Source organism: Lissotriton vulgaris, chromosome 4_2 (assembly GCF_964263255.1).
Source record: "Lissotriton vulgaris chromosome 4_2, aLisVul1.2, whole genome shotgun sequence".
Lineage (NCBI taxonomy): Eukaryota > Metazoa > Chordata > Amphibia > Caudata > Salamandridae > Lissotriton > Lissotriton vulgaris.
The window spans coordinates 121,217-145,330 of NC_141692.1; the positions used below are offsets into that span (position 1 = coordinate 121,217).

The 24,114-nt window shown below is 47.0% G+C and overlaps 1 protein-coding gene across 1 annotated transcript in view; it reads right to left on the reverse strand.

The window, feature by feature from the left end:
- Window positions 1-24,114, reverse strand: part of LOC147718082 (GTPase IMAP family member 4-like) — a 125,684-nt gene that overhangs the window by 94,799 nt on the left and 6,771 nt on the right. Inside the window, exons 2-3 of the mRNA XM_086919253.1 lie at window positions 8,881-8,962; window positions 8,211-8,285 (exon numbers count right to left, since the gene is read on the reverse strand). Coding sequence (XP_086775379.1) covers window positions 8,211-8,235 — 25 coding nt within the window. The 5' untranslated portion in view covers window positions 8,236-8,285; window positions 8,881-8,962. The remainder of the gene's footprint in view (window positions 1-8,210; window positions 8,286-8,880; window positions 8,963-24,114) is intronic.

Consider the following 24,114-nt stretch of genomic DNA (forward strand, 5'->3'; position numbering starts at 1 on the left):
AATGATGACTGCAATGTAGTATCAGGGACGTGAGAGGTGTTAAGGTGCCCTTAGAGAAGAATGTACATTTAGTGGCTGAATTAAATTGCACAATGTGATACCAGAAAACTTGGGATCAATATTGGCTTCTCCACTTCACTTTGGCTGGATAACTCTGGAGATTGATGGACCTGCTGAAGAGAGATCGGAGTTTTGTCTAGTGGAAGTTTTGACTCATCATAAAGTAACGGAGGAGGTCAAAACGCCTGATACAAAGCAGGTGAACCTTGCAGATCACAAATTGCATGCAATGTACATAGATCACTGCGTTACTGCATCTGTCAGAGAGACCCTTTTGTTACTTGCAGTTTATAAGTCAAAATCCTAATATAGAAAAGTGAGTTATTAACTATCAAAGAGCTGCTTGCAAACTGCAAGGTTTACATTATAGCATTATGACCCCCCAGTCTTCCATTATCCTAATGCTGCAAAAGGTTTAACTTGGGTTCAAATCAATTCTTATTAGTAACGCCAACCCCCAACCATGGTGTTACATTTTAAATTCTTAGTGTGTGCTTCTTCAGATGAAGCACTTTTAAACTATACTGTCCACCAGTATGGATGACTTGGGCCTCCTACAACTTGTAGTCCTCTGCCTGATGTAAAATTTCCTTTATATTAATTTACACACTATGGTTCAGTGTCTCTGTGTAATGCGTATGCAATGTAATGTGGGGTGAGGTAGATTGGGGTGGAGTGGGGTAGATTGGGTGGATTGGAGTGTAATAGATTGGGGTGGAGTGGGGTAGAGTAGTGTGGGGGGAGTGGAGTGTTGCGGCATGTTATGGAGTGCCTTAGAGTGGAGTGGCATATTGTACAGTGGACTGGCGTAGAATGTAGTTTAAGTCAGAGTGGAAGGGCTTAGAGCTAAGTGGAGTAGTGTAAAGTGGCGTATGCATGGTGTAGTAGTGCACTACCATTACAGACAACACATTTTCAATTGAAATCAGCATTTCATTTATGCCGAAATAGGGTAAAACTCCACATAAACGATAATGTGTGCATAGGTCATCACCTAGTGAATTGATGTGTTTTGGTCACATTCAAATATTTGTTTCCAGCACTCTTTAGAATTACAAAAAGAATTGCTTCTTTTGTAGTGAGATTAATCTAGTTTGAAAAATTAACACAGTTCATTTTTTTATGTGCTAGGAAAAAGAAAATCCTACACCCTCTCCTCTTACATTGATGCTCTTCAGGATTATAGCATACATTCTCTCACTTTGAAGTTAGAGAAGGAAAAGTAAACACCAAGCTCCCTCTGTTGAGAGTGCTTGCTATTTGACCTCTGTCTTTGAATGCACAGCAAATGTGAACAGATAAGACCAATATGTAAAGGCCTGTTTACAGAAAGAGAGTTTGTGGAAGAATACAGTAAACAAAGTCTGAGCAACGGGAGGGACGAATTCAAGCTGGACAGCATAAAGCAAATAAAGTCAGCAAATAGAAAGCATGAAAATGTGAGTTACAAGCCCTAAAGCCAACGGTAAGCAACGGACTGAATACATTCCTAGGTAAGCTTTCTGAATGTCTCCAAAATGTCTTTAGCAAACCTAAAAGTGCAAGGCTTTCAGCTAAAAAAACGAAAGCTGGCAGGTAAACAACACTTTGATGCAGGTATGCAGTGACGAAGTTCAGTGACAGACCAGGATGTTACAAGAATGGGCAACATTGCTACAAGTGGGTAGGGAAGCAGGTTAGTCACAGATTAGGAGGTGGCAGAAATGGAAAACCTTGGTACAAAAAATAACTTGCTGGGGTAGAGAATAACAACAGCTGTGAAAGTGGCTGGGAAGGGTGCGAGGTTAGCACTGAGCACTCAGTTAGGCTACAGTAAAGCAATTCATGTTACATCTCAGGGTTTTGTTTATGGATTAAAGCTTATTCAGAAGATGCAATCCTTTTATGCAAAACTGACTCCCATTAGAGTGGGTGAGGAAAGAGCATATTTGTAAGAGACACGCTTGAATGTCACCTCAATGGTACAGTAGCCCACTTTACCTTAAACTATATTTCAGGAATGTAGTGATCCCACACATGGTAAGTTGATGTCCCAGGAACTAAGATGACACAACAAGTTTTAAATTCCTGTTTAAACCACCCTGGTATTTGTCAGTATTAATTAACGAATGGAAGGAATTCAAGATTAGTTTATCTTGAATATTTGTTAGTGAAAGAATGACAAATGTATAAACAGACATTTCCAATGTCACCACACTTCAGGCATGGGACTTGCATCAGCATTGGAAGCAGTCACACATTGCTGAAGCAAGGTTACTTTACATGCTCTTGAGAAGTGGACTGTAGTTTGGTAGACAGTGTAATACCTCCCATAACTACTGAAGGTGCGTGCACACCTTACAGGGAACAGAGTTTAGGATTGATGCAGCCTTTGCAAGCTGACCAAATGTGTATACTGTCTAATATCCAGCTAGGGTATCATCACAATAGTCTGTGATTCACATGGAACATATCACCCCAATTTTTTTATTTTTTTTGCAAAGTCCTATGCAATTAGCATCTAATTATTTTACATAGCCAATGACTGATCACCCTGGTTATATAAGAGGAAGCCGTATTAGTTATTGGGAATGTTGATAGCTCCTTTTTAGACAATACCTTGTCAGAGGTCCAAATTGGCTGGCTTAGACCTTCTGCTTCAACATTTCACAGCATACTTTTTTTCTGAAAAGTTTCATTAAGAACATTGTACATTCAGTAGGTGAAATGTACCCATAGCATTATTAATATTATTATTACTAAAATGAAATTTATAGGTGGCACAACTAAACCCGTAGGCATCAAGGCGCTGAGGGTGGTAAACGAAAGCTCAGAAATCCCCTAAGGAGGAATTATGGGTACGCTTCTTGAAATAGCCAGGTCTTAAGGGCTTTACGGAACAAAGTGTGGGAGGTGATCACCTTGAGGTCATTGGGGAGTGTGTTCCAGAGTCTGGGTGCAAGGAAGCGGAAGGACCTTCCGCCCCATCTGGCCTTGATTATATTAGGGACAACAATCAAGCTTTTGCTGGAAGAGCGGAGTGCTCTACCAGGGGAATAATAGGTCACCAGAGTGCGAATAGCCTCCGGTCCAGACTCATTAAGGGCACGTTGTGTGTAAGGCATAAGGCCTTAAAGTTAATCCTCGCCTGCATGGGGAGCCAATGCAGCTTTTTTCTGATGGCCGTGCCCGAGGAGCGTTTGGGAGCACCCACAACAAACCGGGCGGCCGCATTCTGCACAGTCTGGAGGCGATGGACCAGACCATTGCTAATGCCAAAGTAAAGTGCATTGCAATAGTCCAGTCTAGAAGCAATGAGCGCCATAACTACCTGTTTGCGTGACTGAGGAGAAAGATCATGAATAATTTTTCTTAAGATCCTCAGAGCGTTGCAACAGGTGGCCACAGTCCTGCTGACCTGCTTGTCTAACGAGAGTGTAGTGTCCAGAATGAGCCCAAGATTGCGGGCGGATAGGGACGGCAAGGGGCAGGTGCCTAGTGCAGAGGGCCACCAGTCCATAGACCAGATCTCACTTTTGCCCCCAAAAATGAGGACCTCCGTTTTCTTCCCATTAAGCTTGAGGTAGTTCTCAACCATCCATCCGGCGACCGCCTCCATACAGTTTTTAAAGTTAAGAGCAGTTATGCTCGCAGATTGAGAGATGGAGGCCATAATCTGCGTATCGTCGGAGTAGGAGAGAACTTCTAGCCCAAAGGATCTTATAAGCCTGGCGAGTGCGGCAACATAGACGTTAAAAAGCGTCAGGCTCAGTGGGGAGCCCACACTTCACAGCCTTAGTAGATGACATATACTCGCCTAGCTTCACCTTTTGCTTCCGTTGGTCGAGGAAGGATGTAAGGAGACTGAGAGCAGAACCCTTGACTCCAAGATCATTGAGTCGGCTAGCCAGAATGGTAGGGGACAGGGTGTTGAAAGCAGCCGTAAGGTCAAGGAACACCAGTAAGGTGGTTTGACTGGTGTCAACCTTAGAACGGATGCTGTCGACAACCACTGTGAGCGCCGACTCAGTGCTGTGAATCCTCCGGAAACCGTGCTGTGAGGGATCAAGGGAGTTGGAACTGTCAAGGAAAGTGCTCAGATGGAGGTTGAGATGAGCCTCTAGGAGTTTGGCAAGGGCAGGGAGAAGGGAGATGGGATGAAAGTTCTTTAATGTCCCAGGGTCGAGGGTAGGTTTTTTCAACAGAGGCTTGACAATGGCCATTTTCCAAGAGAGGGGATAGGTCCCCCCTGAAATGGCCAGATTCATAACCTCCATCAAAGGGGGCATAGCATTATGGCCCTTCTTTCTTTTGCGATCCAGTTTATAAAAGTTATTTCCCTCATTAATGGACCTCACAGTAGCTTTAACAACTACAATCTTCCTAGGGCCACTATGTCCTGGATAATTTGTTTACTTGCTGCAGTTCTCTTCTTGATAGATCGGAACTGCAGGGTAATTGTGTGCTTTTGTTAAAGTTTTCAGGTTAATTGCAGCTCATGGCAGGCACTGTGATTAACCTGAAAACTTTAACAAAGGTACGCAATTACCCCGCAGCTCCGGTCTATTTAGAATGGAAATGCAGCACGTTTACAACACAGTGTGCTTTTTAGGGTAATCTGCCTTATCAAGCGAACCCTACTGACTCCCCACTCAGCGGATCTGACCGTCAGGTCACATTTCCTCCCCTCTTCCTACATGTGTGAAAGTGGTCTCATGCAAATACAAGTGAGTTCAATGACATCACTTATAGAGGAGATAACTCACTTCAATTCACCATTAGACACAGGAAACATCGCCAGGGTCCATGCACTACTAATCTCTCATTTAACAGACAAATTTATCAATTTTCTTTGTTCTGCCTACACACCACTTGTTCTCACTCAAGGTAAATTGCTAACAGTGTTCACTAGCTTTAGAGTTAGAGGGAGTAGCTTTAAACTCCATAAAATATTAATGTCAGGATTCTGCTTTCAATTCGAGTGAACTTGCCCAAGCTCAAGCCAATTTTCTTGAATAAGGGAGTAAGCATGGGCGGATTTTGCGGATCCACGATCCGCGAATTTGCGGATTTGCATATTCGCGGATCCGCAAAATCAGCGAATTTGCGAATCCGTGGATTTTTTAAATGGGGGGGGGTCTTCTGTGCGAGTTCAAGGGCCTCTTGTGTGTATAAATGGTCAGAGACCGATCAGAGAAGCAGATCAAGAGAAAGAAGCTCCTGGTCAAAGGAACAGCACGAGGATTGTGCTCGTGAAAGTCAAGGATACAAAGGCCTCTATCCAGCATCACAGCTGATTTTCGACGGTAGATTTGAGAAGAGGGTACACCTGCCCAGCCTCGACGACCCTCATGATTGTTTTTGGGCTGATGAATGAGTCACTGAATTTGAGCTTCAACTAGTTCCAGCGACCATGTGTGTGTTACTATGCAATCGCTCCCGAAGGGCGCAGGGGTTCCTTGAGTGAGCTGTCATCTCATCATCCTGTAACTATTTTAGGATGGCGCCGGCAAGCTGCCAGCGCCATCCTAAAATAGTTACTAAATTTGCTTCATCAGGAAGCACTAGTAGATAAAAAAAGCAGGTGCTCGAGCAGGAGTGGAGAAGTGTGGCTCACCGGTTAGAGGAGGCAGACCCAGAAGCAGAGGTCGGCCCGAGACCAGGGTTCAATTCCCGACGTGGCAGGGTTTGGAGCCCAAATGTCCACAGACCTGATAATTCTCGCTTCGGTGCCTACTTGAATCAGGGGTTCACGCTCTGCAACTCTGGGCAATAGCTTGCTCAATCTCCACTACGGCCCCCGCGGCGGGATGCCTGGCTTTCACCTTGGGGGTGCCCAGCTGGGCTATCCCACAGGGAAAAACCAGGACGGGTTCCCAAAGCAAGCGCCGAGATACCCTTTGTGGTGATACGTCCACTATATAAGAAACTACATTACATTTTACCATTACCATTTTATCTATTAGTGCTTCCTGTTGAAGCTAACTTAGTAACTTTTTTAGGATGGCGCTGGCAGCTTGCCGGCGCCATCCTAAAATAGTTACAACAACTTCAAGCTTGAAGGCTTGAACTTTTGCCCCCCAAATCCCCCGCTCGCGGATTTGCGGATTTTCGGTAAATTCGCGGGAGTTCGCGGATTGCAGATTTACCGAAAATCCGCAAAATCCGCGAGCGGAACTGATTTTCCGCTCACACTTATAAGGGAGCAATAAGTAGAAATAAGCTTAGCAGTTCCCTTCTGAAAGATTTGAACACGGCTGCTGGGAATATTGTGTGCTTTAAATTAAGTATTCATGTTAATTGCAACCCCCTTCACGATCTGCGATTAACAGGAATACTTAAATAAAAGCACACAATCTGCTCCGCAGCCGCGCTTTACTGACAAAACAATACATTAAGTCTGCAAACAGTGCGTGTGCTTCTTAATGTCAATTCAAAAGCACACTTGGCGTTTGCTTTCTGAAGGTGATAGTTTTACTGCTGGCGGTTGCTTTGCCAAGTAAGTGTGTAGAAATCACAGAAGCGTTATATAATGCACATGTTTATGTCCGAGGTAACAGCGTTACCTCAGACATCAATGTGTGCATTATATGAAACTGCCAAAGAGATGATTGATCGAAGAATTGCACTCGGAGCAACCCCTCAGGTCCTGGACAATATACCGGATTTAGAAGGCGGAATTTTTCAATTGTGCCGATTTGCTCGCCTGCAGCACTCGAAGGAGAAAGCACTCAGTGGACGATCCCTAGTAGATTGTCGAGCTGCACGACAGGGGTGGCTCTAGGCTCATGGTGGCCCTGGACAGGGAGCGTAGGTAGGGGGCCCCAGAAGAGGGGGTCCGGGCGGGGCGGAGCCCCCTGGAGCTCAGGAAGATACCAGCCGGCCAGCAGTGGGTAGGGAAAAAAAGAAGCCCAGGAGGAATGCAGGCACGGAGGCCAGTGAAGCGGGGGGTCAGGGTGTTTGGAAGTGGAACAGAGCCGGAGGCCGCCAAATCCCTGCCAGGGGCCACCACGCAAATATGTATCCATCCTCAGAGGATTATTATATTAAGGAAATACATTGGCGTGGCGGCCCCCGGGGTTTGGTGGCCCTGTGCAGGTGCACAGCTTGCACATGCCTAAGGCCACCCCTGTGCACGAGCAGAGGTTTCTAATTCTTTAATCACCTTTCCGTCGCCGAGACAAAAGTACAGAAAGTGCCCACATCTTAATGAGCAAGTTACCTGCCACTCCTCAGTGTTTGCTTTCGCCACCCTCTGCAATCAGGAAAAGTAATTTTTTTGTGCTCCTAACCTTTTAAAAGCGGTGGCGGGAATACTCTTGCGGGACTGTGCTGTGTGTGTGCGCGCCACACATGGCACTGCGCGCTCGGGAGTATAGAAATGTGCTCGCGCGCGTTATTGGGAACAGTGCCCTTCACTCAAAATAATAATGTACAAATACTTTTCCCTTGGCTATGAGGCAAGTAAATAATAATGGTTAGGTGTGTAAAACCACAGGCCCTGGATTAGGTTTATGTTTGGCTATAGACTAGTTGGGTCAGATTGTCATATGTTAAAGGTAGGCTTAGTTGCATGGTTATGCATTTCGGAAAAGTATCGCAAACACAAGTATGATGGAACAAATTATTCTGTCAAAAATTTAGAGGACAAGAATATCAAGTAAGTTATTTTGTATGGGTAAGTAAAGATTTATTACATATTAATCCACATATATGTACCTTGACAATATATATATTTTGAGTTATGAATGGTAAACTTATACTTACCTATTTGAAATTCCATACTCAGCATTCTTGTCCCCAATATTTTTGACCCAAAATTCTGTCCATAAAATAATTGTGTTTCCAATTTTCTGTTACTGACCCCATGGTTAATTTCCGCTAGTAATGAAGCCATGAGAAGTCACTTAGGCAGAAACTGTGGGAGACATGTGGCTCATGCTGAGATTAGGTTGCAATTTATGGGGTGTGTGGGAAAGGAAGAATGGTAGAAGTTACAAGTTATCGGGAAGTTGGAACTGGGCAATAAACCTTTCTTCTAACAATCGAAGGGGAGAGATGATGAGACCAAACACAGAAGGAGAAAATATTGCCAACTGGGCTTGGAAGAATAGGAGCAATATCTTAATGAAAGCAGTATTTGCAAAATGAAATTGGCTTACGACTTATACCTGCAGGCCTACTTGGCCTCGCCATTAGATGCAGGCTTCTCTGACCCTTCAAAAAAGCGTGCAGTTCTCCCAGGCCTAGACAAAAACATAACACACATATTAAATACCTGCTGTAAATAGACATCACATCATTTTGCAACAGGTATGAACTCAATGCATCATTCATTTTGGGTCATCCATTCTTATCTTCTATCAAAACTTTCAATTTAAAGTGAAAGGCCGAAGGGATGGAAGGGAATACAAAGGATGTACGGTAGTATACTGCCATGCTACTTTGTCATGACATGATGGAACCCTGTATGACATGATATCCTGTTGGAAACCATAACCATATCTGTACCTAAACTATGGACTGTTTGCTCAAAAACTCCCTTTCGTCAACCTACATGATGTGAATACTTAGGCCTGCCTTTCTCTATGTATTACCAACAATCTTTTGTTAACACTGGACATGTACAAGAGGGGCAAGAGAATGCTTTCTAAAATGGCAGAGGAAGAATGGTACAGGCATGAGGAAGTTAGCTGCAGAAACTGGGAAGGTATAAAGAATACACAAAGGCAGGTTTGTTTTTCTAAAGTGATGATTTAACTAAAATAGAGAGGTGACGTCAGAAAGAATACAAAAACCCAAATGCATACTAGTTTAAAGGTATAAAATATTCAACATTACCTAAAAACAGCACCAGCAGGAATTCATCGGGATGCTCCTTCGCTCCTATGGGACAAGTTGTGGTCAGTGGTAGTTGACTGTCCTGGAAGGGGGAAAATAAAGAAGAGACTTAATCTTTTTAAAAGAAAACTGGGGTATTTTATATTAGCGATAAGACAATCTAACACCTGACTGGGCAATCCTTTACTTCCCTTCAGTTTAACTCTAAAAATGAAATTTGTATTAGTAAATGGTTCTTCTCCCTTGCTTTATACAGTTTTTAAACTTGTTAACACTCTGAAAGATATGGGCACAGTCAGTCTCTCTTTGTATATTGCACCAAACAGAGATGGAGCACTTACAAGAGGGGTGAAGGAAAACAGTGCGTACATGGCACAACATGCTCAAGACTGAATATCAATTTTGATCCAAGAGCACGTCTGTCCACCTCTTTTGCCTCAAACTGAAAAAGAATTGTCAAACAAATTGCTATTATATATGTGTATGTATATATAAATATAAATTCATTGAAAAAAACATAGGTGTTAGGGAAAGTTATAGTTAGTTGGATATTTCACTCGTACAAAACTAGAGAAATGTCCCCGTTATTGTGAGTTCAGCTAACTATAACTTGCGCCCCCACAATGCACTGCTGATGATGTCACGTAGTATATCACTCATGACATGGTTAGTGACATCACTGATGACATCTCAAATGTAATCACTGATGACATCATGGATAACATAATCCATGTGATAATCTAATGTACCTCCTCAGACACTGATCTGTCATCGATCTCCCTGATCTAAATCCATACTGGACATCGGTGATAATTCGATGTTCCTCAGCCCAGTCTGTAAGGCGCATAAGGACCACTCTATCCTGAACTTTAGCTGTTACTTCTATCAATGAGATAGGTCGGTAACACTGAGGGTTATCTCTATTCCCCATTTTAAAAATTGGGATTATTGTTGCCGACGACCATGAACATGGGAGGCCAGTTGCAAAAGCCGCATTTATCACCCTTGTGAGGATGGGGGCCCATAACTCAACTTTGCTTAGGAAGAGATCAGGTGGGATGCCATCTGGACCTGGGGCTTTGTTTTGTGATAAACCCTGGATGGCCACTATAATTTCCCCCAGAGAAAATTCCAACCGAGGAAACAAACTGGCTGTCCCCCCCCCCTGTATTATAATTATTCTCCTCTGAGTGATTATACAGGCCTTTAAAATGGTCATACCATTGTTCAGGCAGATAGTTGTGCCAATTTCTGGAGTGTTATTGTCCTGGAAACACAGTTTGTTTATTGTTTTCTAGAACACAGTCATATCTCTTCGCTCTGCTGCATCCCTTAAATCTTCCCAGGCTTGAAATTGTAGGGGGGTCTTCCTATATTTGATCGCCTTTTTATATGCGCTCCTACACTCCGCAATTCTAGACTTGTCACAGGGAAGACTTTTCAGACTAATTTTTAAATCCCTCTGTGCTCTGGAACAATCTTTGTCGAACCATCTCGGGCTGTGTTTGACCTCACAGGGGTAGTGGATTTTAGTAGACCGTCTATCAGGTGGGCCACTGCCTCAAATGCACTGACCACAAACGGCCCCTCCACAGAGCGGTCCAAACAGTTCCCGATGGGTTTTTACCCAGTTTCCATTAGTGATTTGAAGAAGGCCTCCCCATCAACTTTAGACCATCTCAGACGTGTTCCCTGGTCCTTTACCTTTTCAATACTGCCTGCCATCTCCCCTCTCCTGTCTTTCCTAGGGGGCAAATTCATTATTTCGAGAGCTAAAGGGTTGTGATCACTAAATGCATTCCATTCAATCTCAGCCCCTGTTATCCAGCCCTTAAATAAACTAGACACCAGAATGTAGTCTATGTATGAGCTACATCCTCTACCTTTGAAGGTTGGGGTAACAACACCATCCCTTCCGATGGTGACCAGGTCAATAGTATGTTCTAAAGTGTGACTTTTCAATACCTTGCCTATTTCAATCCCCTCACTCGAGTGCTCCGAGGGGATTGCATATAGCCATGTCTGAACAGGGGTGGCAGAGTGGGCTAAAGAACGGTGATGGATTAAACCCAGATCAGTTGACTGGGGGTGAGTGTTTGTATTGTCAACGCTCTGTCCATCATTTCTTTTGGTTTTTCTTTGTTCGCCATAAGTTGGCAGGGTATGCTCAAACGTGAGTCTCTTGCTCACTTTGCCATTGGATTCAAGCAAGCCGGGCTGAAGACGGCTGGAATGCCAGAAACCGGTCCTCGGAAGCTTGTTTCCGGTCCAAGGAAGACATGGCTTGGCAGTTCGGGCTGGACTGTTCTCATGAGGCACAGGGTCAGATGATTTGCATATAGCCATGTCTGAACTGGGGTGGCAGAGTGGGCTAAAGAACGGTGATGGATCAAACCCAGATCTTTTGACTGGGTGTGAGTTTTTGATTGGTTCAGATGCTCCGTCCATCACCACCCCCTTTTGTACCACTTTGGCCGCCATAAGGGTGGCAGGGTATGCTCAGACGTGAGTCCCTTGCTCACTTTGCCACTGGATTCAAGCAAGCCGGGCTGAAGACGGCTGTAAAGCCAGAAACCGGTCCTCGGAAGCTTGTTTCCGGTCGAGGGAAGGCATGGCTTGGCAGTTCGGGCTGGACTGTTCCCATGAGGCACAGGGTCAGACTGATTTGCATATAGCCATGTCTGAACTTGTTTGGCAGAGTGGGCTAAAGAACGGTGATGGATCAAACCCAGATCTTTGGACTGGGTGTGAGTTTTTGATTGGTTCAGATGCTCCGTCCATCACCACCCCCTCTTGTACCGCTTTGGCCGCCATAAGTGTGGCAGGGTATGCTCAGACATGAGTCCCTTGCTCACTTTGCCACTGGATTCAAGCAAGCCGGGCTGAAGACGACTGTAATGCCAGAAACCGGTCCTCGGAAGCTTGTTTCCGGTCCAGGAAAGGCATGGCTTGGCAGTTCGGGCTGCACTGTTCCCATGAGGCGCAGGGTCAGACTGATTTGCATATAGCCATGTCTGAACTGGGATGGCAGAGTGGGCTAAAGAACGGTGATGGATCAAACCCAGATATTTTGACTGGGTGTGAGTTTTTGATTGGTTCAGATGTTCCGTCCATCACCACCCCCTTTTGTAACGCTTTGGCCGCCATAGGTGTGGCAGGGTATGCTCAGAGGTGAGTCCCTTGCTCACTTTGCCACTGGATTCAAGCAAGCCAGGCTGAAGACGGCTGTAATGCCAGAAACCAGTCCTCGAAGCTTGTTTCTGGTCCAGGGAAGGCATGGCTTGGCAGTTCGGGCTGGACTGTTCCCATGAGCACAGGGTCAGACTGATTTGCATATAGCCATGTCTGAACTGGGGTGGCAGAGTGGGCTAAAGAACGGTGATGGATCAAACCCAGATCTTTTGACTGGGTCTGAGTTTTTGATTGGTTCAGTGTTCCGTCCATCACCACCCCCTTTTGTACCGCTTTGGCCACCATAAGTGTGGCATGGTATGCTCAGACGTGAGTCCCTTGCTCACTTTGCCACTAGATTCAAGCAAGCCGGGCTGTAGACGGCTGTAATGCTAGAAACCGGTCCTCGGAAGATTGTTTCCGGTCAAGGGAAGGCATGGCTTGGCAGTTCCGGCTGGACTGTTCCCATGAGGCAGAGGGTCAGACTGATTTGCATATAGCCATGTCTGAACTGGGGTGGCAGAGTGGGCTAAAGAACGGTGATGGATCAAACCCAGATCTTTTGACTGGGTGTGAGTTTTTGATTGGTTCAGATGCTCCATCCATCACCACCCCTTTTTTTACCGCTTTGGCCGCCATAAGGGTGGCAGGGTATGCTCAGACGTGAGTCCCTAGCTCACTTTGCCACTGGATTCAAGCAAGCCGGGCTGAAGACGGCTGTAATGCCAGAAACCGGTCCTCGGACGCTTGTTTCCGGTCGAGGGAAGGCATGGCTTGGCAGTTCGGGCTGGACTGTTCCCATGAGGCACAGGGTCAGACTGATTTGCATATAGCCATGTCTGAACTGGGGTGGCAGAGTGGGCTAAAGAACGGTGATGGATCAAACCCAGATCTTTTGACTGGGTGTGTGGTTTTGATTGGTTCAGATGCTCCGTCAATCACCACCCCCTTTTGTACCGCTTTGGCCGCCATAAGTGTGGCAGGGTATGCTCAGACGTGAGTCCCTTGCTCACTTTGCCACTGGATTCAAGCAAGCCGGGCTGAAGACGGCTTTAATGCCTGAAACCGGTCCTCGGAAGCTTGTTTCCGGTCCAGGGAAGGCATGGCTTGGCAGTTCGGGCTGGACTGTTCCCATGAGGCGCAGGATCAGACCGATTTGCATATAGCCATGTCTGAACTGGGGTGGCAGAGTGGACTAAAGAACGGTGATGGATCAAACCCAGATCTTTTGACTGCGTGTGAGTTTTTGATTGGTTCATTGCTCCGTCCATCACCACCCCCTTTTGTACCGCTTTGGCCGCCATAAGTGTGGCAGGGTATGCTCAGACGTGAGTCCCTTGCTCACTTTGCCACTAGATTCAAGCAAGCCGGGCTGAAGACGGCTGTAATGCTAGAAACCGGTCCTCTGAAGATTGTTTCCTGCCAAGGGAAGGCATGGCTTGGCAGTTCCGGCTGGACTGTTCCCATGAGGCACAGGGTCAGACTGATTTGCATATAGCCATGTCTGAACTGGGGTGGCAGAGTGGGCTAAAGAACGGTGATGGATCGAACCCAGATCTTTTGACTGGGTATGAGTTTTTGATTGGTTCAGATGCTCCATCCATCACCACCCCTTTTTGTACCGCTTTGGCCACCATAAGTGTGGCAGGGTTTGCTCAGACGTGAGTCCCTTGCTCACTTTGCCACTGGATTCAAGCAAGCCGGGCTGAAGACGGCTGTAATGCCACTAACCGGTCCTCAGAAGCTTTTTTCCGGTCCAGGGAAGGCATGGCTTGGCAGTTCGGGCTGGACTGTTCCCATGAGGCACAGTGTCAGACTGATTTGCATATAGCCATGTCTGAACTGGGGTGGCAGAGTGGGCTAAAGAACGGTGATGGATCAAACCCAGATCTTTTGACTGGGTGTCAGTTTTTGATTGGTTCAGTGCTCCGTCCATCACCACCCCCTTTTGTACCGCTTTGGCCGCCATAAGTGTGTCAGGGTATGCTCAGACATGAGTCCCTTGCTCACTTTGCCACTGGATTCAAGCAAGCTGGGCTGAAGACGGCTGTAATGCCAGAAACCGGTCCTCGGAAGCTTGTTTCAGGTCAAGGGAAGGCATGGCTTGGCAGTTCGGGCTGGACTGTTCCCATGAGGCACAGGGTCAGACTGAACTCCACCAAACTCTGGGATCTACTCGACACTACATCACCGGACGTCGCCTTCCTTACTGAAACATGGAAGAACGCATCATCAACACCCGACATCGCCATAGCCATCCCGGAAAATTACAAGATCATCCGAATAGACCGCACCGTCCAAACAGGAGTAGGCATCGCCTTCGTCCATAAGAACACCATCAAAATCACGACCAGCTCCGACGATAACCTTACAATGGCCGAACACCTCCACTTCCAGATCCACACCGACCCTAGGACCACACTCAGAGGCACCCTCATCTACAGGCCTCCAGGAACCCGTAAACAATTCAGCGAAGACATCACTGACTTCATCAGTCCACATGCCCGCTCCTCCGAGAACTACATTCTACTAGGAGACCTCAACTTCCAAAAAAAACGACTGCAAAACCACAACCCTTCTTGACAACCTGGCCAATCTCGGTCTCAAACAACTCGTTGACACCCCCACCCATGTAGCCGGACATACGCTCGACCCAATCTTCACCTCCAGCAAACACATCTCCTTCGATCGCACCACAGCTCTCCATTGGACGGACCACAGTTGTGTTCACTTCAGCTACAAAACCACCTCAACCCACAACCTATCCCCTGGAGAAAATGGAACAAAATCACTACCGACCAACTCCTCACATCGCTCAACCAAAACCCACCCGCCCTCTCATCGGACCCAAACCAAGCTGCCATCAAATTCAAACAATGGATCACTCACAGCGCTGACGAATTAGCACCCTTGCAAAACCATCACACCAAACAAGACAGCAAAAAGGCCCCCTGGTTCAACGATGACCTTAAGAAATCCAAAAAGCTATGCCGTACTCTCGAGAAAACATGGAGAAAAAACCCAACCACCGACAACATGACCACTTTCAAGGCAGCCACCCGCAAACACCACCAGCTGATTCGATCCACCAAGAAATCAGCATTCAAGAATCGACTCGACAACAACACCCATAACAGCAAGGAACTATTCAACATCGTCAAAGAATTCACCAACCCCACTGCAGCCTCAAACGACATCACTCCCTCCCAAGACCTCTGCGATTCGTTATCCTCCTTCTTCCACAACAAAAATGCCGACATACATAACAGCTTCGAAAACAGTCCCAACGAACAATCCTCTCCAGCCCCCTCAGAACCTAAACCGCCCTCTAACAACCTCAGCGCCTGGAACCCAATCACCACTGAAGACACCATCCACCTAATGAATTCCATCCACTCTGGCTCGCCAACCGACCCATGTCCCCACCACATCTTCAACAAAGCAGACCCCATCATCACACCCCATCTCCGTGATTTCATCAACTGCTCCTTCATCTCTGCTACCTTCCTAGAAAGCTGGAAACATGCCGAAGTCAGCGCCCTCCTGAAGAAACCCACAGCAGACCCCTCTGAACTTAAAAACTACCGCCCCATATCCCTCCTCCCATTCCCGGCCAAAGTCATTGAGAAAGCCGTCAATAGCCAACTCGCCGCCTTCCTCGAATCCAACAACTCCCTCGATCCCTCACAGTCCGGCTTTCGAGTCAAACACAGCACAGAAACTGCCCTCATCGCAGCAACAGAAGACATCCGAACACTACTGGACAACGGAGAAACAGTGGCCCTCATTTTACTCGACCTCTCCGCCGCCTTCGACACTGTCTGTCACAGCACCCTCATACAACGCCTCAGCAACATCGGCATAAAAGGACAAGCCTTGGACTGGATCATCTCGTTCCTAGCTGGAAGAACTCAGAGAGTCCGACTTCCCCCATTCAAATCAGAGGCCACCGAAGTCATCTGCGGTGTACCACAAAGATCATCACTCAGTCCCACCCTCTTCAACGTTTACATGAGTCCCCTCGCTTCCATCACGCGTCAACACAACCTTAACACCATCTCCTACGCTGACGACACCCAGCTGATCCTTTCCCTCACCAAAGACCCCAACACCGCCAAAACCAATCTTCAAGAAGTCATGAAAGAAGTAGCCGTATGGATGAAAAACAGCCGCCTTAAACTTAACTCAGACAAAACGGAAGTGCTCATCCTAGGATCATCCCCCTTTGCCTGGGACGACTCTTGGTGGCTTTCGGATCTGGGCTCAGCACCCATACCCACACACCACGCACGTAACCTTGGCTTCATCCTACACTCCTCACTCTCGCTGACCAAACAAGTCAACGCCGTCTCATCCTCCTGCTTCAACGTACTTCGTATGCTCAGAAAAATCTTCCATTGGATCCCCGCCGAAACAAGAAAGACTGTCACCCACGCACTGGTTACGAGTCGACTATACTACGGAAACACCCTCTACGCCGGAATTACAGCCAAGTTACAGAAAAAACTCCAACGCATCCAAAAAGCATCAGTGAGACTCATTTTGGACATCCCTCGCCAAGATCACATTACCGGCCACCTGAAAGACCTCCACTGGCTTCCCGTAAACAAGAGAACATTCCGTCTCCTCACCCACGCACACAAGGCCCTCTACAAACTAGGGCCCGAATTCCTCAACACTCGACTATCCTTCTATACACCCACCTGCCAACTAAGATCCTCCAATCAAGGCCTCGCCGCAGTTCCGAGTATCCAAAGATCCACCATGGGAGGTAGATCCTTCTCCTACTTGCTGGCCAAGACCTGGAACTCACTCCCCACTCACCTCCGCCTTACACAGAACCACATCTCCTTCAGAAAAGAACTTAAAGCCTGGCTATTCGATAAATAATGAACCCCTCCCCAAGCGCCTTGAGACCCTCTGGGTGAGTAGTGCGCTATATAAATTCCTGAACTTGAACTTATTTGCTTATAGCCATGTCTGAACTGGGGTGGCAGAGTGGGCTAAAGAACGGTGATGGATCAAACCCAGATCTTTTGACTGGGTGAGAGTTTTTGATTGGTTCAGATGCTCGGTCCATCACCAACCACTTTTGTACCGCTTTGGCCGCCATAAGTGTGGCAGGGTATGCTCAGACGTGAGTCCCTTGCTCACTTTGCCACTGGATTCAAGCAAGCTGGGGTGAAGATGGCTGTAATGCCAGAAACCGGTCCTCGGAAGCTTGCTTCCGGTCCAGGGAAGGCATGGCTTGGCAGTTCGGGCTGGACTGTTCCCATGAGGCACAGGGTCAGACTGATTTGCATATAGCCATGTCTGAACTGGGGTGGCAGAGGGGGCTAAAGAACGGTGATGGATCAAACCCAGATCTTTTGACTGGGTGTGAGTTTTTGATTGGTTCAGATGCTCCGTCCATCACCACCCCCTTCTGTACAGCTTTGGCCGCCATAAGTGTGGCAGGGTATGCTCAGACGTGAGTCCCTTGCTCACTTTGCCACTGGATTCAAGCAAGCCGGGCTGAAGACGGCTGTAATGCCAGAAATTGGTCCTCGGAAGCTTGTTTCCGGTCCAGGGAAGGCATGGCTTTGCAGTTCGGGCTGGACTGTTCCCATGAGGCACAGTGTCAGACTGATTTGCATATAGCCATGTCTGAACTGGGGTGGCAGAGTGGGCTAAAGAACGGTGATGGATCAAACCCAGATCTTTTGACTGGGTGTGAGTTTTTGATCGGTTTAGATGCTCCGTCCATCACCACCCTCCTTTGTACCGCTTTGGCCGCCATAAGTGTGGCAGGGTATGCTTAGACGTGAGTCCCTTGCTCACTTTGCCACTGGATTCAAGCAAGCCGGGCTGAAAACGGCTGTAATGCCAGAAACCGGTCTTTGGAAGCTTGTTTCCGGTCGAGGGAAGGCATGGCTTGGCAGTTCGGGCTGGACTGTTCCCATGAGGCACAGGGTCAGACTGATTTGCATATAGCCATGTCTGAACTGGGGTGGCAGAGTGGGCTAAAGAACGGTGATGGATCAAACCCAGATCTTTTGACTGGGTGTGAGTTTTTAATTGGTTCAGATGCTCCGTTCATCACCACCCCCTTTTGTACCGCTTTGGCCGCCATAAGTGTGGCAGGGTATGCTCAGACATGAGTCCCTTGCTCACTTTGCCACTTGATTCAAGCAAGCCGGGCTGAAGACCGCTGTAATGCCAGAAACCGGTCCTCAGAAGCTTGTTTCCGGTCCAGGGAAGGCATGGCTTGGCAGTTCGGGCTGGACTGTTCCCATGAGCCACATGGTCAGACTGATTTGCATATAGTCATGTCTGAACTGGGGTGGCAGAGTGGGCTAAAGAACGGTGATGGATCAAACCCAGATCTTTTGACTGGGTGTGAGTTTTTGATTTGGTTCAGATGCTCCATCCATCACCACCCCCTTTTATACCGCTTTGACCTCCATATGTGTGGCAGGGTATGCTCAGACGTGAGTCCCTTGCTCACTTTGCCACTGCATTCAAGCAAGCCGGGCTGAAGACGGCTGTAATGCCAGAAACCGGTCCTCAGAAGCTTTTTTCCGGTCCAGGGAAGGCATGGCTTGGCAGTTCGGGCTGGACTGTTCCCATGAGGCACAGGGTCAGACTGATTTGCATATAGCCATGTCTGAACTGGGGTGGCAGAGTGGGCTAAAGAACGGTGAATTATCAAACCCAGATCTCTTGACTGGGTGTGAGTTTTTGATTGGTTCAGATGCTCCGTCCATCACCACCTATTTTTGTACCGCTTTGGCCACCATAAGTGTGGCAGGGTATGCTCAGACGTGAGGCCCTTGCTCACTTTGCCACTGAATTCAAGCAAGGCCGGCTGAAGACGGCTGTAATGCCAGAAACCGGTCCTCGGAAGCTTGTTTCCGGTCCAGGGAAGGCATGTCTTGGCAGTTCGGGCTGGACTGTTCCCATGAGGCACAGGGTCAGACTGATTTGCATATAGCCATGTCTGAACTGGGGTGGCAGAGTGGGCTAAAGAACGGTGATGGATCAAACCCACATCTTTTGACTGGGTGTGAGTTTTTGATTGGTTCAGATGCTCCGTCCATCACCTCCCCCTTTGGTACCGCTTTGGCCGCCATAAGTGTGGCAGGGTATGCTCAGACGTGAGTCCCTTGCTCACTTTGCCACTGGATTCAAGCAAGCCGGGCTGAAGACGGCTGTAATGCCAGAAACCGGTCCTCTGAAGCTTGTTTCCGGTCCAGGGAAGGCATGGCTTGGCAGTTGAGGCTGGACTGTTCCGATGAGACACAGGGTCAGACTGATTTGCATATAGCCATGTCTTAAATGGGGTGGCAGAGTGGGCTAAAGAACGGTGATGGATCAAACCCAGATCTTCTGACTGGGTGTGAGTTTTTGATTGGTTCAGATGCTCCATCCATCACCACCCCCTTTTGTACCGCTTTGGCCGCCATAAGTTTGGCAGGGTATACTCAGACGTGAGTCCCTTGCTCACTTTGCCACTGGATTCAAGCAAGCCGGGCTGAAGACGGCTGTAATGCCAGAAACCGGTCCTCGGAAGCTTGTTTCCGGTCCAGGGAAGGCATGGCTTGGCAGTTCGGGCTGGACTGTTCCCATGAGACACAGGGTCAGACTGATTTGCATATAGCCATGTCTGAACTTGGGTGGCAGAGTGGGCTAAAGAACGGTGATGGATCAAACCCAGATCTTTTGACTGGGTTTTAGTTTTTGATTGGTTCAGATGCTCCGTCCATCACCACCCCGTTTTGTACCGCTTTGGCGGCCATAAGTGTGGCAGGGTATGCTCAGACGTGAGTCCCTTGCTCACTTTGCCACTGGATTCAAGCAAGCCAGGCTGAAGACGGCTGTAATGCCAGAAACCGGTCCTCGGAAGCTTGTTTCCGGTCCAGGGAAGGCATGGCTTTGGCAGTTCGGGCTGGACTGTTCCCATGAGGCACAGGGTCAGACTGATTTGCATATAGCCATGTCTGAACTGGGGTGGCAGAGTGGGCTAAAGAACGGTGATGGATCAAACCCAGTTCTTTTGACTGGGTGAGAGTTTTTGATTGGTTCAGATGCTCCGTCCATCACCACCCCCTTTTGTTCCTCCACCGGACAGCAAGACCACTCTTTATTGGGGGGTAATAGGTTGGGGCATAGATGGCAATTAAAATCACCAAATAATACTAGAAATTGGGCCACCGCCCCCTTCCTCCGGGCTGTCTCAGCACTTAGCCTGTTTTTACTTCCTGTATTATGGGTTATTTCCCCTTAACTGCAGCAGCATTGTACAGGTTAATCAGTATCACATTCATCCCATTCCTAGAGAACCCAAGAGCCTGCAAATTATTTGAGGTACAGTTTACATTGGTCCACACTCCCTCTATGTGCAAATCAACGAAATTAAAAAGCCTTCCCATGGCTCTCCTCGAAACTGATTTCTGAGCGGGCACAACAAAATGCTTATACCCTGCTAGATGAAAGGGACTACAATCTACCGCCCAGGTCTCCTACAAACAGATTATCTGGAACCTTGTGATGCATTGCCTCCATTCCTGGTTATCAAATTTAGCTGATAAACCAGCTACGTTCCACGATACTAGTTTGAGCCCCCCTTGCGTGTGTCTTTTTGTGGGCTGGGGTGTAACAGGGATTTTGTCAACTGATCTTACACAATTCAAATCAGCGATGAATCGTATAAGCCTAGGTTGGGTAATTTGTCTATGGGATGACGTGGAGGATTGATCTAATCCCAAAACGTCCTCACTCCCTAGTAACAATGGCAAAGACCCAAACGAGTGTCCTGAAACAGTAGTGGAGTCAAGAGGGCTCTTGCTAAGATACTCAATTATTGGTGCCACTTCTACCGTTGTTGGTAAATTCCAGAAGTCATTCTTATACTTCAACTGCGAGCCCCAACTCAAATCACTTTCAACACTAGTGAGCTCATTCAGTGCGGGGCAGGGGAATAGGGGTGCAACCTAGTGGGTGATGGTAGGACCTACCTCTTCCCCTGAGACCTTCTTGGGAGGAACTCTATTATTCATTAGTCAGTCCAATTCCTCTAAAGACATCTAGAGGTCAAAACTGTTCCTTAGACTCAGTACACCTGGATTTCCTTGGAAGGCACTGGCAATGGGTGACACGGTCCCAAACTATCGTCGAAACTGTCCCTTCTTCCCGGACTCATGTACTCATAAAATCCTCCAGGCACTACCCATGCAGCCATCCAATCACCCAAGAAGTACCCATGCACTCATCCATTAACTCAGCACTCATCTAATAGCTAGAGCCCGATTCACAGAACTAACTTAAGACAAAACCCTAAACTTACTACTTTTGGTATTCACAGAAGGCAGTTAGTAGTAGTAAAGTTAGGATTCTGTCTTAAGTTTAACTTAAGACAAAGTTAAGACAGACTTACGACAGACTTAAGACAGACTTAAGACAAACTTAAGACAGTCTTAAGACAAACTTAAGACAGACTTAAGACAAACTTAAGTTAGGATTTTGTCTTAAGTTTGTCTTAAGTCTGTCTTAAGTCTGTCTTAAGTATGTCTTAAGTTTGTTTTATGTTAAACTTAAGATAAAATCCTAACTTTACTACTACTAAATACCTTCAGTGAATACCAAAAGTAATACGTTTAGGATTTTGCCTTAAGTTAGTTCTGCGAATCGGCCCACCAGACACTACCATTGTACTCATCCAGTACCCATGCACTCAAGTATTCACTCAGACACTACCCACACACTCATCCATTCACCCAGCCACTACTCATGGAAACATCCAATCACTCAGGACCTAGTCATCTGTTCTCTCAGATACTATGCATGCGCTCATCCACTCACTCAGGTATGACACATGTACTCATATATTCACCCAAGTTACTACCCATGCACTGAATTATTCACGTAACCATTATCCATGCACTCAACAATTCAATCAGGCGCTACCCTTGCAGGCATCCATTCAATGAAGCACTACCCATGCACTCATTTAATCACCCAGGCAGAATACAAGTTCTCACCCAATCATGCAGGCATTATACATTCATTCATCCAATGACCCAGGCACTATCTGTGCACTCACCCAATCACCCATGTACTATCCTTGCCGAAATGCAATTACCCACCCACTACCTTGCACTCATCCAGTAACTCAGGTGTTACCCTTCCACTCATTCATTTACTTAGGCATTACCCTTGCACTGATCCATTCACTCATGCTCCACCATGCACTCATCTATTCACCCATGTACTAATCATACATATATCCATTTACCAGGCACAACCTTTTCACTCATCCATTGACCCAGACATTACCCATGCACATATCCAATCACACAGGCACTACCCTTGCACTCATCCATTCAGTCAGTCAATAAAATTTTATCCGGTTTTTCAACCATAAAAGTATACACTAAGCAGCATAACAAGCAATAAAATAAGCTGATCATAACCATAAAAAATACAGAACATTTCTTATTCTTTTCATTCACATATCCTTAAAAACAAGAGATAAATATCTTTAAAATTTACTTTTAAAAGCAAGCTCACCTTCCTTTGGTCACATCGAACTTCAAATATGTCTTACACCATGCTTCTATCCATAGATATCTCACACACCCTGACACTTTAAAGATCTATAATTCAACCATCCTCTTTACATTTAAGGAACTCTTTAACTTTCTTTAGATATTTACCAGTGGCACGGGCTATATAATCTAACAGTATATGTAAAATACGACCAGCAGTACCTAAAGTGCAAGTGCATTTTCCATTGCTGTTGATCATAAAGGGGCCGATTCCGATTTGGGAAAAAACATTCTGAATAGCCGTTCGGAGCGTTTTTCCCATAAGAATTGTACCCTGCAACGTCCCCCGCACGTACGATGAAGTACGATTCGTACCAGGAGCCGTACTCCGTACGAGTCGTACAGAGACCGTACGACTCTAATCTCCGTACGATTCTCCCTTGGAACCCGCTGTACGTGACATCTGTACAGTTCGCGGGTGGTTTTTATGACCCAGCAAGTATGATACATGTCGGGGACGCACCGTACGACCCTTTTTCTACGGGAGCTGAAAACAGCTGTAAAAGCAGAGTTTGCGCCGAAACAGATACAGAACACCCCCCCCCGAGTACGGTGCATAACCCCATGATCGCAGGGGTACGGTGCGTACCCCTGTGATCATGGGGTGTACGCACTGTACCCCATGTACGATGGGTGTACGCACTGTACCCCATGTACGCTGGGTGTACGCACACTACCCAATGTACGATGGGTACACCCATCACTCCAGGGGGTACGGTGCGTACACCCATCGTACATGGGGTACAGTGCGTACACCCATCATACATGGGGTACGGTACGTACACCCATCGTACATGGGGTACGGTGCATACACCCATGATTGGTACCCCTGCGATCATGGGGGGTATGGACCGTACGGTGTGTATGTGTTTGTGTGCTTTTCCGTACTACTCGCCCTTACCTGACGTGGACCGTATGAATCGCATCCTCATACCCCGGTCCGGATCATACTCGTCGGGTTGTACTGCATGTGTACGAGTCGTACGGCATGTGTACGAGTCGTACGGTTCACGGTTTTAGCCTTGCAACACCTACGGATCGCGACGATTCGGACGGATTCACGGAATACTGATCGTACTACGCGACTCAGATGGATGGGTACGATTTGTACGGAGAGGGCTCCGGATACAAATAGTATGGATGGTTTTTTCCTGATTCGGAATCGACCCCATAATGTTTTACCCCTTTATTCATGTAACAAGGGTTTATCCCAATTCTCAATCGTAACACTTCATGCCTTAGCTGGCAGCTTGGTAACCTGTCGATATACTGGTAATGTAGATCATTTTTCCATGCTACGACCATATGGTAGACTGAACCTTTCCATGATAGATACTCTTGGTCAAGGGTTCGAGACACTTCCAATCCCAAAATCCCAAGGACTTTCTTACCTATCTTAGGTTCAAGGGACTGGGGGCCCCACTTTAGATTTAACACATCATACGCTTCATTAATTGAGGCTCTCGTCTCTTTTGCC